Source organism: Gorilla gorilla, chromosome 1 (genome assembly GCF_029281585.2).
Source record: "Gorilla gorilla gorilla isolate KB3781 chromosome 1, NHGRI_mGorGor1-v2.1_pri, whole genome shotgun sequence".
Lineage (NCBI taxonomy): Eukaryota > Metazoa > Chordata > Mammalia > Primates > Hominidae > Gorilla > Gorilla gorilla.
Window position 1 is genome coordinate 204045258 of NC_073224.2, and position 24143 is coordinate 204069400.

The 24143-nt window shown below is 44.9% G+C and overlaps 1 protein-coding gene across 3 annotated transcripts in view; it reads right to left on the minus strand.

The window, feature by feature from the left end:
* Positions 1-361: 361 nt before the first annotated feature.
* LOC101152194 (argonaute RISC component 1) overlaps positions 362-24143 on the minus strand; it is a 41037-nt gene continuing 17255 nt past the window's right edge. For 2 of the 3 annotated variants that reach the window (XM_019015244.4, XM_055391666.2), the window contains exons 9-19: positions 23023-23142; positions 22537-22668; positions 22279-22412; positions 17508-17692; positions 10647-10806; positions 10374-10464; positions 9106-9300; positions 6918-7052; positions 6222-6323; positions 5385-5584; positions 362-5140 (exon numbers count right to left, since the gene is read on the minus strand). In XM_019015244.4, the coding sequence (XP_018870789.1) occupies positions 5032-5140; positions 5385-5584; positions 6222-6323; positions 6918-7052; positions 9106-9300; positions 10374-10464; positions 10647-10806; positions 17508-17692; positions 22279-22412; positions 22537-22668; positions 23023-23142 (1563 nt within the window). In that variant the 3' untranslated portion in view covers positions 362-5031. The remainder of the gene's footprint in view (positions 5141-5384; positions 5585-6221; positions 6324-6917; positions 7053-9105; positions 9301-10373; positions 10465-10646; positions 10807-17507; positions 17693-22278; positions 22413-22536; positions 22669-23022; positions 23143-24143) is intronic. The other variant, XM_004025450.5, reaches the window with a different exon arrangement.

The window sequence follows — 24143 nt, forward strand, 5'->3', positions numbered from 1 at the left end:
AATTCTACCTCGTCTCTCAAATCTGTCCCTTCCTCCCTATATTCGTTGTTGTAGCCTTATTCCACTCCCTCATTATCTTCCTCCTATGCCAGGGGACTATTTGGCTAATCATATCCCCCACCAAACTTAATTCCCTTAATGAGACAGACACTATTTTCCTCATTTTGAATTGTGCCTCCCCTCCCCACAATACTGCTGGCACAGTGCTTTGCATGTTTGTTGAATGAAGAATAAATGAAGGCTCTGTGAAGTATTCCTGCATGACAATCTACAGTATCACTCTCACCTAAAATCTATTAGAGATGTAATCAGTCCCAAAAGTTTGTTTTGCTGGTAGGAAAAAAAAAGAGAAAGACCGCACTTTAGAAATAGAAGCCACTGTTGTCTTTATAAAACACAGAATTGTGCTGCTGCTGCTGCTGCTGCTGATGTTGCTTGCTTCAGAAGGAACTGTACATTACAGCTGCTGGGGTAATTTCACAATGGACTGGACAAGGTACAGCTCAAAGCAGGACACAAACACAAATCTCAAAGGGAAACAAATGCAAACAAGTACACAGCTGTGGGGATCCAGAGACATTTCCCCATCCATGCTGGACTTGAGAGGGATAAAAAGTTTAGAAACTGAAGTGAAAACCAGAGTAGTCACACATGCCCACCACATGGCTGCTAAGTGCAACATCACATACCAATTAGGCTGGACTGTGTGCACAGGAAAGTAATTTCATTTTTCCTTATTGCTACTACACCAAGGGACTCAGTGCATTCAACAAATGTCTTTACTTGCACAATTCTTGGAGGGTTTCCTATTTTCCTCTGTAAAGAAGAAAATCTCCCTTTCCCACCTCATTCTGTTTTGTTTTTAGCTCATTCCTTCCCCTCCCTTTCTTGGATGCCCAAACAGCAGCCAGAGGCTCTAAGTCAGTATGAGTAGAGTAAGGGGAGAGCACCAACCCAGCCTCTCTCCCTGCCCAGGGAGAAGGCAAGTCCTATTAAGTCGGAGGAAAGCGAAAACCAGAAAATACCTCCTTCCCAATCTGCTTAGAAGGCCAAATAGTAAAAAGTGCCCTGCATATCCCTGCCATGATCAGATTTTAAGAAGGAAGGTATTCCAGCTACCATCCTGGATTGGCCTAGGCCCCATATATAAATAAAAATAACGTCCCCCAATGTAGTTTCCAAAACTGCCTTTTGGCTAGTTTGAGATGATTTTTCTACCCTGATGGGGAAGAAACTTCCAACCTTGTTAGTTACACTTGATTCCAGGTCCAAAATTGTCCCACCAGCCTTACAGATATCCTATGGGCCAGCTAATAGTCAGTGCGCCCTTGGCTGCCCATCTTGAGTGCTGGCCTTATTCACAAACAGAAAAAAAAAAGTATCCAAAAACACTGCTGCTTAGCTAAATAGGAGGCCACAGAGAAGCTATCTAGCAGATGGGCATTAGGAACTTTTTAGGGAAGTTTCAAATTTCTGGGTACCTTCTTCCGCTTTATGTTAAGCCTAAGTTCCCAGCAACAGTAGCCCCAGGCTTATCCCTGGAGGCCAGTGTAGCACCTCAATCCCTAATGGATCAGGTTGGACTGGATAAACAATCAAAGAACAGTGCTCTCCTTTCCCACCTTTTATTCAAATTCTCTCCATTCTCTTCTCATCACTCTTTTTCCTTTATGTCCATCCCCTAACACTCAAACCCAGGATACCCAAATAGCTCAACCCTAAGACAATCTCAGAAAAGCCAGGCCCCAAGTAAAGAGAAAAAGAACCAGATTTAGAAAAAGCAATGAGAGAAACCAGCTCCAAGGAGTGGACAGGTATGGAAAATGCCAGAAACCCTCCTGACTTCACACAAGTTGGGCAGGTCAGTTGCTCTTCTCTAGTATAAGCTTGAGGGCAGTCCAGCCCAGGTGGACACCTCTGGGCTTGGGGAACAGGTTCTTGGTCTTCTGCAGTCAAGGAGCTAAGCCTGACCCTGCCAGCTAACAGTGGGATCATTGCAGCCATGCAGAGATTTCATCATCACATAGGCAGACAGGCAGGCAGGCAGGCAGGCAGGCCAGCAAGTAAGCAGAGTGAATAGAAGAAAAGGGAAAGGAAGCCAGGCAAAGAGAGAAGAGGAAAAGGAAGGCAAAACAGTGGTACAAAGGGAACAAGAGACCCAACTAAGAGGATGAGGCTGGGGGTCCCCCAAGCACTTCCTTGAAGCTTGGGTAAGAAGCACCACTTAAACCAAATCCGCATGAGCCAAAGCTTGCTGCCAACACCACTTCTCCATCTGCATGCACCACCTTTCAAACATGAATAATCTCAAGGTCGGGGTATTTTTCAAGTCTCAAAAATTATCTTTTTACAAAAAAATCAGAGTAAGAACTCATTTCTTGTCATTGCCCAAAGCTGATTCTCTTGCTTTTTATTTCTTGAATGGCATATGCCATGTCAAAGGGCTAAAAATGCATTTCAAGCCCCAGCTGAAAACCAACTGGAGAGAGTGAGGCAAAGAGAGAAAAGGAGAGAACACAAACTTGTTGCTGGGAGTAGAGGCTGCCACCTGCTCCCTATGGACATTTGCAAATGCTGGTGAATGACTGGACCCTCCAGGAATAGTGCCCTGATCCTAGCCCCAAAATGTATCCAAGTGGAGAACATGCAGAGCCCACTGTCCCAGGAGAGCTCCCCTCCCCAAAGGGTGACAGAACACGAAGTAGACTGTATATGAAGGCAATGGACAGGGCAGATGGAGTGTTAGCATCACTCTCTTTAGGCACTTGTGTAAGGAATGTAGGCTCTCCAGTGAGCTGCCTCCTCCCAGAGCCCTCCATTCTGTTCTTCAGCTGGGCTTGTGCCTATAGGGCACCCCATGCTGTAGCCAGCAGGAAAAAAGTAAAGGAGGAGTTACTCAACAGTCCTGATGCTTTCTCCATAATGAATGTTTGTGCTACGTTTTGTGAGTTGCTGAACAATGTAGCCAACCAGAACAGAACCTGGGATAGATTGTTTTGCATAGCAAATCCGGGTCATACAAGGGCAGCTAAGGGGAGGAAATGGTAGTTCTAACTCTACAGGCCAGGATTTAGACCCTTCTTCCTCCAGCTGGCCTCCAAGCCTGGGCTAGGTCTAAAGTAATCATGGCTTCATCACCAGATCAGGATAGATCCAAGCCCAGGCTCCTCAAAGAGGAAATTCCACACTGAAGTTGCAACTCCCCATCCCAAGCAGTGGGGCAGGAAAAAAATGAACAGTCAAGGAAAAAGGGCAGGGGGGATGCTTGCTTCAAGGCCAACAGAGACCAGGCTAGAACCACCACCTTCTCCAGTCCTGGCAAGACAGCCAAACCCCATGTCTCAAGACCAAAAAAAAAAAAAAAAGCCCATGCCACCCACCCACATGCCCTAGTGGGAAACCAGGAAAAATTCATTTTTGTAAACAGAAGCAACAGGGAGCAGCAAAATTCCCCAGCCTGTCCACAGGACACACTGCAATCTAGGATGAGCCAAAGGGTCAGAGGACAGTCCAGGGGAAGGAAAAAGATGCACTTGCAAGGAAGAGTGCAGAGGAGGGAGGCTATAGCAAGAAAAAGGTATTATCTGCACAGAGGAAGGATGGAGCCTGGACCCCATCTTGGGGCGATAACCACCCCCTCCCTACCTAGCCAGGTCAGAGAACAAATCAGGTACACAGTTCATTCTGATGGCTCAATGTTTCTGGGATATAAACTCATCAGGCATGGGAAGGATTTCCAAATTTTGGCAATACACTCAAGTTATGGTATAAAAATAACATTTTGTTTTCTCTCTTTTTTCTCATTTTAGACCTAAGAGTTTTTTGTTATAAGACACCCCAGTTAAGAAATATTGAAACATAAGAGACTTGACCATCAAGGGAGAAAAGAAGCCAAGAGTGAAAAATGCTATGAAAGTAACTCCAGACCTGGGCGGGGCGGGAGGTAGGAGGAACAAGGAGAAAAGGAGGCATAAGTGGAAAGGCCAGGGGCCAGTCATCTCAGCAGCTCCGAGACTTGTCATGTTTGAAAGTGCAAATGTCAATGGATTTTAACCATCTTGAGGTTGTGATCTTTTAAAAAGCTCAATGAATGAGGAAGTCAATTCCTTCAAATGCAAAATAGCTGGCTTTCTGGCTGGAGGTTTGTTGGGTCTGGGGTATTTCTTCCCCATCTACCTCCTCTCCCACCCCCACCCCATTTCCCAAAGAAAGGTACAAAAGGTTGCAGTTCTGCAGCATTACCGTTACAGGGAAGGCACTGGTTACCCACCAGCGGGCGGAAGGAAGACAGGGTCGTGTCACTTCAAAGCTAAGTGCCATAGTGCCTTAAGTATTACTAGGGGCTGGATGTCTGTCAGGGAGGAGAAGTAAGGTAGGGCAGAAAATGTGGACAGAGAGGAATAAGGGTAAGGTGGGGGGTGGCAGCTGGGGGAGGAGCAACCAAAACCATTAAAAAATCTTCCTACAAACTGGATTCTGAACCCATTAAAACATCTAGTATCCTAAAATATTGATCTGGGTCTGGTTTCATTTTTCTTCTTAAACAAATCTAGTCCTTTTCTGATTAAGGCTCCTAAAAAATCCTTCCCTCCTCCCACCCACTTTCTCAAGCCCCTCACTTTCCCATCTAAAGTATCAAACCCAAACCTAACCAGCTTTTGTCTGCAGGGCTACAGAGTTGACCTTACCAAGCTGTCAAGCATGAGTCTTTAGCACTGTGAGTCACATGAGACACCTGTGTGTATGGTGGGCACCAGTGCTGCCCCTTTTGGTCCAGTGGGGTCAGGGCCAGATGTGACAAGATGGGGTGAGGGGTGGGGGACATGAGGTTGATATCAGAGATTTCTGGCTGGTGGTCTGTCTTGCTGGCCCTGTTCCCCACTCTTACACCACCTCTATAGAAGGAAACAAGGCGTCCTACACTCCTCCCTACCCCACCTCCCTCCTCCTTGCTTCCTCTGGATTTGGGTGGCACAGCTCCTGGGGCTTGGAAAGCTTTCTTCTATCCAGTGAGGTAACAGCGTTCTGCCTTCAAGCGAAGTACATGGTGCGCAGAGTATCCTGGTGAACCTGCACGGCTTTGGCCAGGGCCTGGGGGTCCCGCCCATTGCTCTGCCCCGATATGTGGCTCCCCTCTCCACTGAAAAGGAAAAAATGAAAGAAGTCCTTCCTGGTGAACGGAGAGCTGCTGCTAATTCCCTCGCCCAGCCCCAGGATGCCAGTTCCCATACCAACTTAAGAGAAAAACCCAACCCAGGATTGGGCAGACGAGCCCAACGGCACCAAATTGGACAGCACTCATTTCCTTCTACCCAAGGAAAGTTAAGAAGATCTGGCACAATAGGCTGAAGCAAAAAGGAGGCCAACCTGATCCCAGGCCTCACCTGTCATGCTCCTTGTCCACCAGGTGGTATCGTGCCCGGAAAGCCACCAGGCGGGCATAGTAGGCAGGTGCTGGGATAGAGACAGAGCGTGTGCATCGTACGTAAGTGTGGCACAGCTGGTACGTCAGGATCTGGAGCTCATCCGCTGTGAAACGGTTGTCATCCCAAAGAACATAGTAATGGGATGGTCGGCTGGTGCCCTGGGAAGATAGGAAGGTGAGGGGTCCCAGGCTGGGCAGAGAAGATGGCTGATAATAGGGGAACAGGATCACTGTTAAGAATATGGCTGGGTAGATAATTCACCCATGAACAGGTAGATGCAAAACTACCAATGTCATAAAGCACTCTTCTTATAAGCAACCTGCAAGTGTACTCAGGGATTATTAAGACAGCAGTCCTGGCCAGGCACAGTGGTTCATGCCTGTAATCCCAGCACTTTGGGAGGCCAAGGTGGGTGGATCACTTCAGGTCAGGAGTTCAAGACCAGCAGGGCCAAAATGGTGAAACCCTGTCTCTACTAAAAATACAAAAATTAGCTGGGCATGGTGGCGCACGCTTGTAATCCCAGCTACTTGGGAGGCTGAGGCGGGAAGGCAGGAAGACTGCTTAAACCCAGAAGGTGGAGGTTGCAGTTAGCTGAGATTGTGCCACTGCACTCCAGCCTGGGGGACAGAGTGAGACTCCGCCTCAAAACAAAACAAAACAAAACAAACAAACAGCAAAGAGAGCAATCCTAATTTGGATGTCATTCAGTGATGACTGATACATTCTAGAGGCAATGTGAATGAACAACTCATCTTTGACCCATTGGAACCACAAGTTTAAAAGCCCAGCTACCTGGATGCCTGCGTGGCTGCACAGATAGAAGTCAAACTCAAATGGGTGGGTGATGTTGGTGTCCACTGTGGTCCCAGCTGGGATGTTACCACTCTTCCCAATCTGTATAGAGACAAACACAACCAAGATCCCAAGACCTGCCTGGCCCTAACCAGGACCCTGGCTCAATTCTACTCTAATTTCACCAAAATCCCAAGAACAAAGCCAAAGTTGCTATTCCCTGAGGGTACTGAATCTTAAAATAATATGCTTCTAAACTCACACAGACCTGTGTTCAAGTCCTATTAGCTGTGTGATCTTAGCAAGTCGTTTAACCTTTCTGAGGTTAAATTGGAGATAATAATAATACGTACCTCACAGGGTTGCTGTGAGGAAGACGCCTTGTACAGTATCTGGCACATAGGAGGAGTTCAATAAATGGTAGTTCCCTTCCCCTTCTCTAGGAGCTGGTCTATATATGGGGTCTAGGCCAGGGAGCTAGGAGGAGGGAAAGGAAGTATAAGGGAAGGACGGGAGGAGGTGGACACTAGTGAAGGCGGTGGCAGAGGAAGGACCACAAGAGCTAGGAGGAGGGAAGGGGCCAGGGAGGATGGATAGGACAAGGATTAAATCCCCAGCCTTTATCTCAAGGGCTTCTTCTCTATTAAGATAAGGGAGACAGAAGGAGGGGATGGGAGGCCTCAGTCCCTCACTCACTCGCTCATTCTTGTCAGCACAGAAAAGGCGGGTGTGATGGCGTTTCTGCACCACAATATAAGTGATCCCAGGCTGGTAGTCCTTTTCCAGTTTGATGCAGGCATCACGAATGGCCAGTAGCTCATAGTGGAGTATCTAGGCACAAAAAAATGGGGAGGGAAACAAAGAAATACACAGTTCCTCTTGAGTTCACATACCCTTCTGAACTAAGGAGTTGCCACTTGTAATATAACTTTTGGCTCAGTCTCCCTTTATATGCTGATGCTCAACAATTAGAGATGATAGGCCCTTCTTGTCAAAAGCAGCCTTATACTCAGTTCACTTAATATGCTCCTATAAAACCTTGGCCAGGAGGCTTGGCATCAGAAGACAACACTCATCTGGTTCCTGTGTATAAAGAGACCTAATACCAAGATACAGAACCAAGGTTCACAGAGAAATCACTAAAATCACAATGCCCAAAGTTAGTTTCACTCAGGATCAGGTGACTAATGAGAGTTCTCCTTTGGGCTCCAAGAGCAGACAGGTTGTGGACCACCAGAGAAGAGCAGACACATAGTTCCATAATGGGTGCAGAGAGAGTAGGTGAATTCAGTCCTGCAAAGCAGCAGGATTATAAGAAAACAGGCTAGCTAAGGGAAAAGCTAGAAGTAAATAATCATAGGCAATAGTTGCCTGTGGCCGTGGATGTCAGATACAGAGGGTCAAAACTGTATGGTAGAGAAGGATAGACTTTGGAATCAATTAGATTTAAATCCAAGCTTTATCTAGTTGTATTACATCAGACAAGTTATTCAACTCCACTAAGTCTCATTTTCTCCACGTCTGTTAATGTTACTAAGACCTGCTTCACAAAGCTGTTAAGAAGACTAAGACAGACAATTAAGTAAAAGCATAGAAAACCTAGCAGGGCTTAATAACTACTGATTGCTTTGCTAAGCAGTTTGAATTTTAACCCAAAGCTATGTGAAGCCACTAGACGTTTCTGAACAGATATGTGATATGATAAATGTGTCTGTTATTTTAGAAAATACTGGATGACTTAGAAATTGGGCATAATGGCCGGGCACGGTGGCTCACACCTGTATTTCCAGCACTTTGGGAGGCCAAGGCGGGTGGATCATTTGAGGTCAGGAGTTTGAGACCAGCCTGGCCAACATGGTGAAACCCCATCTCTACTAAAAATACAAAAATAAGCTGGGTGTGGTGACTCATACCTATAGCCCCAGCTACTTGGGAGGCTGAGGAAAGAGAATCGCTTGAGCCCGGGAGGCAGAAGCTGCAGTGAGCTAAGATCACACCACTGCGCTCCACCCTGGGCAAGAGCGAGACTCTGTTCCCCCCAAAAAAAAAGAAAAAAAAGAAACTGGGCATAACAGTTAAGAGCATAAACTATGGAATCAGACCAATGTGTCTGAATCCCAGTTCCACTCCTAATTATCTCTGATGACATTAAAGATCATGTAACATTTCCAAGCCTGTTTTCTCATCTGTTAAATGGAAATACACTATTATTCCAAAGGACTATTGTAAAGCATTAAATAGAACATATGTTTCCACTCAGATTTAGGAAAAAAAAAAAAAAATGAAGTGCTTAGGACAGTTCATGGCACATAGGAAGTTCATTGGAACAGTAGTTATAATACTATTAAATGGTAGTCAAGGATACCAGTTCAGGATAGAAGTTAAAAAAAAAAAAAATGAAGGCTGGCAGTGAGAATGAATAGGAGGAATATTATGAAGGAGGGTCAACAGCATTAGTCCTCAAATGTAGTCTCCAGACTATCAGCATCACCTAAGAACTTGTCAGTATTGTAAATTCTTGGCCCTTATCCAAGACTCACTGAATCAGAAACTCTAAGGGTAGAGCCCTTAAAACTGTTTTAACAAGCCCTCCAGGCGATCTTAATGTAAGCTAGCATTTGAGAATCACTGGTCTAAACAATCAGTCTCCAACATGAACCAACTACTTAAATAGGCAGTGAGGGTCTTCTATTATGAGAAGAAAAATCTACAGATGCTTGTACACTCCATCCCTCAGTTGCGATCCTTGCCCCCAAGTCTACTCCATTTAGCAAAGCTCACTAAGAAGTGACACACCTCTCAGTGCCAATAGCTTAGAAAAGGTAGTAGCACCTAGCTTTCCAGCCATGATGTGAAGGTTTTCTCCACCTACTGTGGGCCCTACCTGGGGTAGCTGGCCTTCAGGCACCCCATCTCGGTAGAAGATGATGCGGGTAGGCTTGAAACGGGTGGACTTGTAGAATTGGATGAGAAGCTCACGCACCATGTAGGACAAGTCTTCAATGATCTCTTGCCGTGGTCGCTGTACCCGCACAGTAGCACAGTATCGGCTGGGGTGGGCATCCATACTGCCTACCACCTGACAGTCAGAGAGAAAGGATTAGCTCCTAGAACCTTCACCTTCACTGTCAGGCTATGGGTTTGTGGAAAGGCTTCTTAGCAAGAAAACTACAACTGAATGACTAGGGCTTGAGACTCAATGAGCCCTGGTTTCAATCTCTATTCTATCACACAAGCAGAAGTTACTCAATCTCTCTGATCTTTTTTCCTCTTCTCAGATGGTGATAAGAACACCTGCTTGCAGTGCTACTGGGGTCCATATTAAGCACCTTACACAGGGTGTAGCCCACAGTAGGTACTTGATAAACTGATTTCTCTCCCCTTTGCAGAGGAGCATGTGAAGGTTTAGCACTACTAAATCAAACAATGGCCTCATCCAGTCCCAAGTTTATCCTTTTTCCCATTCAAATGCTAATCTACCCAGGAATCACGACCATAGTAACAGTGTTCTTGTGGTTGATGGAAGAAATGCCATTTACAAAGGAGACAGCAGCCAAAGCCTAGGAGGGATGGCCACAAGGAAAACAGGGATAAGCATATTATAGGGTTTCCCTGCACATACTGAGGTTAAGACCAGTGTGCTTACAGAAATGTGAGGGTTTAGGAAATGTAAGTGGGAAAGAAGGTCTAATCCCTAGCAATTTGGAAGCCCCTAAGAGACAAAGAGCAGAAAAGTCAGGAGAGAGATAAGAGAAACATCTAATCTATTATACAGATCGGGGTGAGGATGGGCAGAGCAAAGGATAGTCCCGGCAACTAAGTAACTCCCTTTAAAGGGATTTCAGAGAAGATATAGTCCCTCCCCTACATCCCAAAAGCAGGCATGGGGAAAGAGAGACATTCAAATGCAGAGCAAGAGTGATGCAGAATGAGTCACGTCTCTGGCTACACTCTCATTACTCTCCCTGAAAAAAGACACCATACAGAGCTACCTTTATGAGATATCAAGGGAATGGGAATTGGGAATAGCGAGCTAAATGGACATCTTATGAAGGCTCAAGAGCCAGAGCTGAGGGAAGGAAATCATGGGCAGTTTTGAGGACTCAGAGCGAAGAGGAGAACCTTATGAGGCAGCTACAGAATATCACTCACTGCTGTGATAGAAGGTTTTTTCCCATCCCCTGCTGGGGGGTGTGTAACATCTGCTCCCAGGAATATCACTGGCTGTTGAAAAACGGCAGAGCTGAGCAAGGAAGAGAAAACAAAATGGTGAGGCGCTGGGTCTTCTCTAGCTGGCACCATCCAATACCCACTCTGCTCTTCTCCCCCTTGTGTCTGATTCAGTCTGCCTGGCCAGGGTCCTATCTCTTCATCAATTCCCAGCATGGTACCTTGACAAGGGCAAGTGGACAACAGAGTTCATACCGCTGGTGTGGGACTAGGATGTTGTTAATGCCACCAAGTTTGACATTGATCTTGAGACAGAGGTTGGACAGAGTCTGAGGTGAGGTCTTGACCACATTCTTCACCTGCACACACTGCGTAGCCATTCCCAAGAGCGTATCTCCGACACGTTTCACCTCAGCTATGGGCAGGGAGAGAAATGATTAGTGCATTCAACAAATATTTACTGAATGCCTACTAGATGCCAGGCAGTGTATGAGGTGCTAGGGAACACAATAATGACAGGAAACACATAAGGTCCTTACTCTCAAAGTGCTTACTAAATAGGGACTAATTTTAAAAATCGTGAAAATTACAACACTGATAAATGACACAACAGAAAACTTCATGGAACAATAACAGCATAAAATAGGAAATAAAAACCTAGTCAGGAAAGGATTCTTGAGTAGGTAATGATTAAAATGAAATCTGATGACAGCAAAGGACTTAGAGGAGAGGGGGAGTTTGAGAGAGAGCATTCCAGGCAGAGGGAACAACATGCAAAAATGCACCCTGCTAGAAGATAGCAAGATGTGTTTGAGAAACAGAAAGGCCATAGCAGCTAAAAAGAAGAGCAAGGGGAGCATGCTGTAAGAGAAAGAATGTGGTCATTAGACTGACCTACCAGAGGAGATAACGGTAGCCTAGATTAACAAGATCGGCGAACGCCGGGCACGGTGGCTCACGCCTGTAATCCCAGCACTTTGGGAGGCCGAGGCAGGTGGATCATGAGGTCAGGAGATTGAGATCATCCTGCTTAACATGGTGAAACCCCATCTCTACTAAAAATACAAAAAATTAGCCAGGCATGGTGGCGGGCGCCTGTAGTCCCAGCTACTTGGGAGGCTGAGGCAGGAGAATGGCGTGAACCCGGGAGGTGGAGCTTGTAGTGAGCCGAGATTGTGCCACTGCACTCCAGCCTGGGTGACAGAGTGAGGCTCCATATCCAGAAGAAAAAAAAAAAAGATGGGTGAGTTGTTGAGATGGAGAAAAACAAACGGATTCCACAGATATTGAAGGGACTCAAGTTATAGACTACACGTGTGAGTAAGGGAAAAGAAAATTTTTATGGATAACTTTTAAGTTTCCAGCTTCTGTAATAAAAATAGGCCGGCCGGGCACGGTGGCTTACGCCTGTAATCCCAGCACTTTGGGAGGCTCAGGTGGGTGGATCACGAGGTCAGGAGTTCAAGAACAGCCTGGCCAACATGGTGAAACCCCGTATCTACTAAAAATACAAAAATTAGCTGGGTGTGGTGGCATGTGCCTGTAATCCCAGCTACTTGGGAGGCTGAGGCAGGAGAATCACTTGAACCTGGGAGGCAGAGGTTGCAGTGAGACGAGATCACACCCACTGCACTCCAGCCTGGGTGACAGAGCAAGACTCCGTCTCAGAAAAATAAATAAAAAATAAAATAAAATAAAAATAGGCCATAAATTATTTGTGAGACATTTTGAGTCTCAAGTAGTTTTTTGGTCATCTCAGTGAGGATATCAACTAAGCAAATGGGTCTCATGGTTCGATGCTCAAAAGAGTAGTCTGAAATGGAGATGCAAATTTGTGTGATAATTAGGTACAGGTAGTAGTTGAAGGCATGTTTTTTTTTTTTTTTTTTTTTGAGACAGAGTCTCGCTCTGTCTCCCAGGCTGGAGTGCAGTGGCACGATCTCGCTCACTGCAAGCTCCGCCTCCCGGGTTCACGCCATTCTCCTGCCTCAGCCTCCCAAGTAGCTGGGACTACAGGTGCCTGCCACCATGTCCGGTTAATTTTTTGTATGTTTTTAGTAGAGATGGGGTTTCACCATGTTAGCCAGGATGGTCTCGATCTCCTGACCTCATGATCCGCCTGCCTCGGCCTCCCAAAGTGCTGGGATTACACGCGTGAGCCACCGCGCCCGGCCGAAGGCATGATCTTGAGATCACTAAGGAAGATAACATAGTAAAAAGAGAAGACAACCTAGATCTGAATCTTGAGGAACTCCCTATATTGGCAGAACAAGAAGATGAGTCAGCAAAGGACAAAGAAATCCAGAAAGCTAGAAGGAAGACTAAGATAGTGTTGTATCACGAGTGCCAAGGGAAGAAAGAGAGTGTTTCAAGAAGGAGCAAGTGGTCAACAAAGTGAAATGTGTCTAAGAGATGAGGTAAAATCAGGACCAGAAATGTCCTCTGGAGTTAGTGATATTAAGGTTAAAAAAAAAAATTAGCGTATAGAGGCAAAAATTGTTGTGGTGATTTAAGGTACCAGGAAGAAAATGTAGGACTGACCAAGAATTTGCTATGCTTTCAATGGAAGAGATTTGAGCATGTTTAAAAAGATCATATCTACTTCCAAGAGAGATGGAATAGCGGCAAGCCACTTCTACAGACGATACTCAGAAAAGCCAGATAAAATATAAAAATCATCTTTTTAAAGGCAGCAGAGAATGCTAAGAAAACAAGAACTAGAGGGGGTAAAATTCCAGAGAGGGAGAAAAAAAAAAATCTCAGAGGTGAGCTATCTTCTGCAGTTGCTTTTACCCTGGGTACATTTGTTGAATCCAGGTGTGGGTAGGAAGCTAAGAGTCTAAGCTCTGCAACACTGCCATGGAAAAGAAAAGCAACAGTTTTTGCTCTGTTTAGAGATAAATTAATTCTAAATATGAATGATTTTTTTTAATCATTCAAAAAAACACTTCAAATAGTATCTTCATGACCCTGGGATTCTTTTTCATTTTTTTTTTTTTGAGACGGATACCAAGTTTGATAAGGATATGAACTATCTAGCACTCTTATACACTGCTGGTGAAAGGATAAATTGGTATACTTAAAATCCACTCCTAGATATACTCCCAAGAAAAATAGTTACACATGTTCAAAGGACACATAGAACAGTGTTCACTGAAGCATTATTATTATTATTATTATTATTTTTTTGAGACAGAGTCTTCCTCTGTTGCCCAGGCTGGAGTGCAGTGGCACGATCTTGGCTCACTGCAACCTCCATCTCCTGGGTTCAAGCAATTCTCCTGCCTCAGCCTCCTGAGTAGCTGGGATTACAGGCGCCCGCCACCACACCTGGCTAATTTTTTGTATTTTTAGTAGAAACTGGGTTTCACCATGTTGGCCAGGCTGGTATCAAACTCCTCAACTCAGGTGATCCACTTGCCTTGGCCTCCCAAAGTGCTAGGTTTACAGGCACGAGTCACTGCACCCAGCCTGAAGCATTATTTTCAACAGTCAAAAACTGGAAACAATCCAAATATGTGTATTAACAGAATGGATAGATGGAAATGGTGTTATATTCATATGATGGAAAAACTATAACAAACCACTTTATGTTGCATGAAAGAAGTCAGACACAAAAAAAGTATATACTATATGATTCTATTTATATAAAGTTTAAATATACGCAAAACTAACCTATGGTATTAGAAGCCAGAATAGTGGTTACTACTGGTAGGAGGTTGTAGTGACTGGGGCTGTGGTAAGGTTCTGCTGCTGAGCTGGGTGCTGGTTACGCTGTGACACTTTATGAAATATCACTGAGCTGAACATGTAAGATTTCTATATATACAATTTAATAAAAAGTTTACATTAAAAAAACAATAATATCAGTTTAGTGGAGAGGAAGCAATTAAATATACTAAAGACAGGATAGGTATAGTACCTGATCAGAACAGGGCAAATGTGACACTGTCCTTCTACGCTCTCAGGGCAACCAAATGCCAATGGGACCTTGCTTTGACCATCACTAGGAGGATGCCATTTTACCCAGCCTCTCAGGAGGGATGGTGAAGGGTCTTTAGAAGAATCTGACTGGTACTCTTTTCTGCTGGCAAATGACTCCATTGCCTAGGAACTAAGCCAGCAGAAAAGAGTACCAGTCAGATTGTCCAGGTGGTATAATCAAGGAACCGCATGTAAATGAAAGAAACTCGAAGTCCCAATAAAATATTTGAGGCTAGAGAGAAGTGTAACATAATTGAGCCCAGGAAAGGGAAAATTCTGAGTAAGTACTGCCTTTCCCAAGCATGCTGTACCATTCCCAAGCCAAAACACTGGATTTTCCCTTTAATGGAGGGAAATCAGAAACAGGAATACTTATTCAAGGAAGTTCTCCTAAAAAGCATCCTTATCCATACAAGGGTCCAAGAAAGACAAGGACTGAAGATCAAACAACTTCTCTCCATAAGTTAATTACTGAGTATTGTATCAGTGAAAGGCATTACCTTAGGTGTGTATATAGACAGGAAAGATTTCAGAGCAGAATCAGATCCACTCCACAACAAAGTATCAAGTAAGGTAGTAACTGATCAGTGGCCTGATAAACTAGAGGAATCCCGAAAAAGACAAGTTCACTCTCCAGGTGAAATGTCAAGAATAAAAAATAAGTAGTATTTAAACTGGGTATTAAAGGATGGAGAGAATTTTAAGTGCAAGGTGGGGGACAAGAAGAAGAGGATGCAGATACTCCAGGCAAAGGCAAATGATGTGTACAACACCAGAGACTGAAAACCACAGACAAGAAATGAGCACTCAGAGTGTCAGCTACATGCCAGGCACTGTGCTAGATTCTGCTTTTTATATAATTAATTCATGATGCTTAGAAAGGTTAGATATGTGTCCAAGCCAGTTGACTGGTATAGCCAGGATTAAATTCAAATTCAGCTCTCTTCAACAATTCCAGAACCAGCAATCATTCTAGTATGAGTGGCAAGTGAACAGTGCAAGATAAAGCTGAAAACATTAAACTAAAATCAGGTCCATGAAAACCCTTTATGCAGTAAATAATAGGAACCAATGAAGGTTTTTTTTGATAGTAGAGTCACAAAAAGTCTTACTTGGAACCCATTCAAGAAAGTCTTAAGGCAGGGCACAGTGGCTCATGCCTGTAATCCCAGCACTTTGGGAGGCCAAGACGGGCAGATCACTTGAGGTCAGGAGTTCGAGACCAGCCTGGCCAACATGGCGAAACCCCATCTGTACTAAAAATATAAAAATTAGCGAGGCATGGTAGTGTGCACCGTAATCCCAGCTACTTTCAAGGCTGAGGCACGAGAATCACTTGAACCTGGGAGGTGGAGGTTGCGGTGAGCTGAGATCACGCCACTGCACTCCAGCCTGGGCAACAGAGCAAGACTACGTCTCAAAAAAAAAAAAAAAAAAAAAAATGGAAGGTTAGAACTCAGTTGAGAAGTGTGGATCAAGAGCAGGGCATATTATCTTGAGAAAAATTTGAATAACAATGAAGGTGAAGCGAAAAGACAAGACTGTCTCCGAAGTTTGAATGAAGGTACTTAGAAGCAACTGTGATGTCAAATACAGAAGTAGTAAAGACAAAGGTTTGTAGAGAGGACAAACTACTGAAGAGATGGTCCAACAAAACACTTTCTAAGAGCAAAGACTATATCTGTTTTATTCATCAATATATCCAGATGTTGGACAGTGTTCCATACATAATAGGTGATCAATAAACTCTTGAAGAAAGGGAGAGAGGCCAAAGGGACAGACAGAAGTTGCAGAGGGTTCAAGGATTGAATCAAGATTTTAATCACATATAATAGCAATAGGTGATGATTGAAGCAACTGAAATGAATGGGAATTTTAATAAAATGTAAAGGCAGAATGAGAAGGCAGACAATAGGAACCTGTAGAATACCAAGGATTCCTGGTAATTACAAAAATAATAAGGAGAGATAGAAGAAAATATCCAGAAGTCAAGAGGACAACTGAGAAAAGTCATTGGCAATCCTGTGCAGAGGAGATTTAGGAGAAAGGTAGACAGAAGGCAAGGTGGCTGAAAGAGGCTAAGAAATAAGTGGCTGGTGAGGTATAGGGCATAGAGAATATAGAGAACTCATTCAAAAAGTTTTTTTTGTTTTGTTTTCAGACAAGGTCTCACTATGTTACCCAAGCTGGGTAACTGCAGCCTCAACCTCTTGGGCTCAAGAAATCCTTTAGCCTCAGACTCCCAAGTAGCTGGGACCACAGGTGCACAAGATGACTGGGTAACTTTATTTTTTTGTAGAGATGAGGTCTTGCTTTGTTGCCCAGACTAGCCTCGAATTTCTGGGCACAAGCGATCCTCCCACCTTGGCATTCCAAAGTGCTGGGATTACAGGTGTGAACCACTGTACCAGGCCTCAGAAGGTTTAATGAAGGAAATAGGAAGACAAAAGCTAAAAGAGATGGCAAGATTGTGGTAATGTGCATTAGGATGGGGGATCTGAATATATTTGAGGGTTGAAAGGTATAAAGTCCCAAAGGTAGCAGGATGGGTTGGGAATAAGAGCACAGAGGAGTTAGTTGAACAAGGTAAGAAAAACTCTTATTGCTTTGAAGCAGGAGAGATGGAGACGGAAAATGGCATAAAAGAAAAGTGCTGTGACAGAAATTTATATAATCATTCTTATTCTAAAAAATGAGAGGAAAAGAGGAGAGATAGCAAGCCTCTCAAAAAGTCCAAGTAATTACCAGGCAACACGATACTAACAGGACCACCTATTCTGCTTGGTTGTGCTGCACGATGTTCAGATAAACAATGCACTCCTGAGGACAGGAACGCACTCCTAAGGACAGGAATCTAGACCAACCCGTCTCTGTACCTGGCCCAGCGTAGCCTGGCGTGAGGACCAGCACACAAAGGACCCCAGTAAATGTTGCTGGGAAGGAGTGTGTGCAGGTAATTAGGATCTGGGTTAACTCAATGGCTCAGGCATGCTATTTCTCCTATAAGAGGAGCACTGACATTAAGTAACAGCTCTGGTCAAAGCCAAGAATCCAGACTGAGTCCTTCCCAGGAGACCCCAGGGAACTATGCTGAGTCCTATCACCATTATCACTGTCCCAAGAGAACTGTACCATACACCGGCGTCTTCCCTGGCAGGATGACAATAATGAGCTGCAGCCCTGAGTAGGTGTTCTTGAGATGCCGGAACATAGGCTCCACGCTGTCTGCCCCCTGTGCATATTTGCAGAAACAAGGTTGACCCTGGATAGGCATCCCCGCATCCTTGGAAATCTTCCGCAGCTGGTCTGTGAAGTTCCTGTACACACGCATGGTCACAAAGGAGGCAGTGAGTCTCACTTGAATTCTCCTGACAAAAATCCATCCATCTTAGGTGCTTAGCACTATAAGAGGCACTGAGAGATTGGTTGTTTTTTTTTTCTTGAGACAGGGTGCTCTGTCATCCAGGATGGAGTACAATGGCACAATCTGGGCTCACTCAAGCCTCAAGCTGCTAGGCTAAAACAATCATCCCATCTCAGCCTCCTGAGTAGATAGGACTAGAGGAATGCCACCATGCCTGGCTAATTTTTTTTCTTTTTGGTAGAGATGGGATCTCACTATGTTGCCCAAGCTGGTCTCAAGTTCCTGGACTCAAGTGATCCTCCCACCTCAGCCTCCCAAAGTGCTGCAATTACAGGCATGAGCCACCGCACCCAGCTAACACTGAGATTCTAACATGAATGATACACAATAATAGCTAATGTAAAAAATATGTTTATAGTTGAGTAAGGTAAGAGAGTACTTGCTAAGTGTTCGATGGTACATGCAAGGAGATGAGGAAGCCCAGAAAAGGGACCTATGGGAATTCTCAGGGTTCCCACCTTGCCCCGCTCAAGCAGCTGATTCCTGTGCTTCATTACATGTCCAAAGAAATAGGCAGATGCCCACGTGTAAGGCCTTTCTGCTCAAAGCAAATGAGGTTCCAACAGTGATGGGAGCACAAGAGATGCTCAGTAAAAATGAGTTCCCTCCTTCCCAACTGGTTCTTTGAAACCTAAGAGCCAATTATTAAGCTTCCTTTGGCTTTAGGGCTTTACCCTGGAAAGGAAGACAAAGTTGCAAGAGAGGACACACATGCAGTAGAGTAAAAAAATCAAGCTACATAAAGATACTCAAAAACTGAAATAAGCAGCAGGAAATTTAATTTGTGATAATCTTCCATTTAAATTTAAAAACAATGTACAAGAAGAGAATGGAAGCAGCTGTTTAGGAGATGTTATTATTATATAGCATACAAAAAGCAATGTGACAGTTTTGTGAGAAAGTATTTTTTCACATATTTAGTAAAAACACACAAGAAAATGAACAGTCTGATACTATTATGCAAAATTTAAAATCATTTATATATAGGTATATAAATTGAGTAGGCTGGTTACAATAATTCATAACAGTGGCTTCATCAGAAGGGAGTAATAGGGCCGGCGCAGTGGCTCACACCTGTAATCTCAGCACTTTCGGAGGCCAGGGTGGGCGGATCACTTGAGGCCAGGACTTCGAGACCAGCCTGGCCAACCTGATGAAACCCTGTCACTACTAAAAATACAAAAAAAACCTAGCCGGGCATGGTGGCGAGTGCCTGTAATCCCAGCTACTCAGGAGGCTGAGGCAGGAGAATCACGTGAAACAGGAGGCAGAGGCTGCAGTGAGCCGAGATTGCGCCACTGCACTCCAGCCTGGGCAAGAGCGAGGCTGTCAAAAAAAGAAGGGAGGAATGGGACTAGGGTGGAGGACATGAAGGAGCATCAAATTTATCTGTAATATTTACATTTAAAAAAGGATAAAGTAAATATGACAAAAATGGATACATGTTATTCTCTACATTTATTATCTTAAAAAATTTTTTCAAAATTAATGTTAGAATAAAAAAACATGACCTAACCACTGTTTCATGTAAATAACAGCTAGGGCTTTGACCATTAATAGTATGTTTTCCATTTCTCTGCCCTGTATACAACTGCAATGTAGCTATTAAAAAGCCAGTATGTTACCAGATTTCATGAATAGTGGGTCTCAACTTCAAGGAAAGATGTATTTCCAATCTTCTCTCTACTACCAGACTACACTTGGAATACTGTGTCCAATGCTGGGGGCCACAAAGTATTGTGAGATGTTTAAGATGAGGAAGGTCCTAAAATCCCATCTTAAAGGTGATATAGCTAAAGTAATAGGGCCTCTTTAGCCAGAAAAAAATTGAGGGTTGCATCTAGAACTCTCTCATCCATCATCCCCCAACTACTAGTTTGTCAAACCCCATAGCACCTTCATGTTTTCCCCCACTTTCTCAGTGGAAAGGATGCCCTTTCTCAGTGCTCTGGATCCATCACCTCATCCACACTTAGGGACTTTGCTCTATTTATTTTCCAGTTTCTCTGACTTATATCTTCAATCTCTGCTTACTATGTACATTCTCCCTGGACAATCTCAGCCACTGCTATAGATAACTTGGAAATATTTACCTTTAGCCCAGTCAGAACCACAGATTTAACTGGCTACTACTGACCCAGATGCATAAGCCACATTCTTACCCCTTACAACTAGGTGTCACTGATAAACTCTACCAAGTTTGAGTTTTTGGGTTTATTGGTGCCCATACCCCAAATGGCCAAAACAATAGATCATCCAAAAAGAAATGGACAAGGGAAGGACATGGGAGAAAGACAAGAGCACACAGAGAATAGAACTACAATGAAGTGACTATGGCACAAAGGCAAAAAGCTGGGAGCCTTTCCAATGTTGCCAAGCAGCCTGGCTTAAATGGGGGCTAAAGAACTCAGAAAAAGGCCAGGCACGATGGCTCACGCCTGTAATCCCAGTACTTTGGAAGGCCGAGGCGGGCGGATCACGAGGTCAGGAGATCGAGACCATCCTGGTTAACACGGTGAAACCCCATCTCTACTAAAAATACAAAAAATTGGCCGGGCGTGGTGGCGGGTGCCTGTGGTCCCAGCTGCTTGGGAGACTGAGGCAGGAGACTGGCGTGAACCTGGAAGGCGGAGCTTGCGGTGAGCCGAGATGGCGCCACTGCACCTGGACGACAGAGCGAGACTCCGCCTCAAAAAAAAAAAAAAAAAAGAACTCAGGAAAGGAGACAAGAACCCATTTGCAAAAACTACAATTATGATGGTGTTTGTGTATCTGTGAGGGGTAAGGGAAGAAGAGCAAGGGCAGGTCCCGTAGTCTCCAGATCCATCAGGAGCTGTTAGAACTCTTTTTTTTTTTTTGAGACGGAGTCTCGCTTTGTTACCAGGTTGGAGTGCAGTGGCACAACCTTAGCTCACTGCAACCTCCGCCTCCCGGGTTCAAGCGATTCTCCTGCCTTAGCCTCCTGAGCAGCTGGGACTACAGGCACGCGCCACCACGCCCGGCTAATTTTTGTATTTTTAGTAGAGACGGAGTTTCACCATATTGGCCAGGCTGGTCTCAAACTACTGACCTTGTGATCCGCCCGCCTCAGCCTCCCAAAGTGCTGGGTTTACAGGCAGGAGCCACCGCGCCCAGCCTAGAACTTATAGGATCTATATTGCCCAGAAAACTCCTGGGCTCAAGTGATCCTCCTGCCTCAGCCTCCTGAGTAGCCAGGACTACAGGCACACACCACTGCACCCCAGCTAAGAACGAATTCTCATGATGACTCCAAGGTCAGCTGAATTCGTCATGGCATACTTCCCCACTACCCTTGTCTAGCCAAAATGGTCGGCTCCATCAACTCTTCCTCATCCCTAGAGTGCACTGACCCCACTCCAGATTCAGAGAATATGAGAAGCAACCACTTCAAAAGATGGCAGTAACCAACTAACTGTATGTTGTATGTATGAAACAACTAACTGAGTTTTGTGGCATTTTAAACCTATCTCAATAAAACTTAAAAAAAAAAGGCCAGGCACAGTGGCTCATGCCTATAATCCCAGCACTTTGGGAGACCGAAGCAGGAGGATCACGAGGTCAGGAAATCGAGATCATCCTGGCTAACACACTGAAACCCCATCTCTACTAAAAATACAAAAAATTAGCTGGGCGTGGTGGCGGGCGCCTGTGGTCCCAGCTACTCGGGAGGCTGAGGCAGGAGAATGGTGTGAAACCCGGGAGGTGGAGCTTGCAGTGAGCCAAGATCGTGCCACTGCACTCCAGCATGGGTGACAGAGCAAGACTCCGTCTTAAAAAAAAAAAGAAAAAAAAAAAAGACTCCAGGTGAGGGGTTGTTGACTTCTTAAGCCATTACTGCCTGGTTTCTTTAAACCATTTGGCTATAACACTTTCCTCATTGGTGCCATCTACTCCCAGCTACGGTGGCACAGAGGCCCTGACAACCAGCTAAACAAGCTGCTCTATTTTGTTTCCAATTAGGAACACAAGTTTTGAAGCTCAGATCTGATTTGCTTCCAACTCTGACACTTTCCTGATGATGTGCAAACTTTGGACAAGTTACTTAACCTCTTTTGAGCCTCAGTCTCCTGAAAATGGACATATCACCACCTACTCACTGTAAAGATGAAATGAGAGAATATAAATTAGGTACTTAAGTATAATTTTGGCGTAAACATTACAGTCATCACTACTACTATTTATTACCAATGATAATAATTATAACAATAATTCAGGCCTCTCTTAGGAGATTCATGCCCTAAAATCACCATCTTTGACATAGATATGGCTCCTTATTAACTTCCCCTGATCACAGATGGATAGAAAAAGAATTGGTAGAAGTTTGAGCCAGAAAGCACAATGCAGGCAGAGTCAAGACAGAACACATTATTGATCAATATTGGCCCCTGTGGACTACAGGAAGGCAGGCAGCTCCAGGGTCCTTCCCACCCTTCCACCCCTACAGCGAACCCTCCTTACTTGAGCACCTCTTCTCGACACTGTTTTTGGGGTGCGAAGCAGGCGATGGCCCAGACTTTGATCTCAATCCCATTGTAGAACTGTTTCCCCCGCATGTCCCAGACACCCTGATTGGGTGTGGCAATGGCCCGGTTCTGGGGATAGGTAGAGGGGGCGCCCAGGTGAGCCTCAGTAGAGTCAGGTGGGTGGGGGAGCAAAAGCCCCTGGCTATACAACCCAACCACCCCCATATGCCCCGAGATGTTGTCTGGCCCTGACCCTGCTCACCCGGCCGCCGTACTGCAAGATGGGCGCCGGCAGCACTCGCCCTGTCACCTCCGTCATGTCATCCTTCACTTTGATCCCAAATTCCTGGATGTAGGGATCTAAGTTGTAGCTGGCATTCTTCATCTGCAGTACAAAAGAGAGCAATCTCAGGAGGATAGCAGCTTGGCAATACTGCTCACCCTCTGGGTATCAAGGAGAGAACCCTAAAGAGAAGCTGGGGTTGGTACGGAATAGTCCTAAAAAGAGAGAGAAAGTGGAAGATGAGGGAAGTGAGGGAATAACACAGCAAAGTAATACAGGAGAGAAAAACAGACAGAAAGCAAAGTAGCTATACGGTCAAGAAGCAAAAGCAGCCTTATACAGTCCTAGGCAACAAATCTAGACTTGGGTTCTCCTGAAGGAAGGTCCTGCTGGGGCATTAAAACATTTATGCTACCAATGGCCCCAATGACTGAGCAAATGAGTAGGCCCACTGACCAGGCGACTGATCTCCTCCTGTCTGTCTGGAGCGGATCTAGCTGTGGCCTTTATCATGGTCGAAGTCTGGTTGTCGGTCAGCTTTTTAATACAGCGCTGCCCAGCCACAATGTTACAGACCTGAGGAAACAAGGACAGGTAGCTCTGGCTTGAGTACAGTCCACCCTGTACCCAGAGCCCCACAATAAGGAAAGATACCTTGGCTGTCAGCCATGGGGAAGGGAACTGCAAAATCCTTTGTGCATACATGTATTCTCCTCTTGAGTATCATTTGATAGGTAAATTAGAAAATATTCGTGTGCATTGTAAAAGGCAATTCAGGCCGGGCATGGTAGCTCATGCCTGCAATCCCAGCACCTTAGGAGGCCAAGGCGGGCAGATCACTTGAGGTCAGGAGTTCAAGACCAGCCTGGCCAACCCAGTCTCTACTAAAAATACAAAAATTAGCCAGGCATGGTGGCGTGCGCCTGTAATCCCAGCTACTCAGGGGGCTGAGGAACGAGAATCGCTTGAACCAGGAGGCGGAGGTTGCAGTGAGCCCAGATCACGCCACTGAAACCCAGCCTGGGTGACAGAGTGAGACTCTGTCTCAAAAAAAAAAAAAAAGGGCAATTCAACCGCTTGTGATCCAGAGCCAGATCTGGGCTCAGGTCTCATATTTTATTTATTTATTTATTTTTTTGAGATAGAGTCTCGCTCTGTTACCCAGGCTGGAGTGCAGTGGCACAATCTCGGCTCAGAGACATCTGCCTCCCAGGTTTAAGCAATTCTCCTGCCTTAGCCTCCCAAGTAGCTGGGATTACAGGCACCCGCCACCATGCCTGGCTAATTTTTGTATTTATTTATTTATTTATTTATTTATGTATTTATTTATTTATTTTTGAGAGGGAGTTTTGCTCTTCTTGCCCAGGCTGGAGTGCAATGGCATGATCTCGGCTTACTGCAACCTTCACCTCCCAGGTTCAAGTGATTCTCCTGCCTCAGCGTTCCAAGTAGCTGGGATTACAGGCATGTGCTACCATGCCTGGCTAATTTTGTATTTTTAATAGAGATGGGGTTTTGCCATGTTGGCCAGGCTGGTCTTGAACTCCTGACCTCAGGTGATCCACCCACCTTGGCCT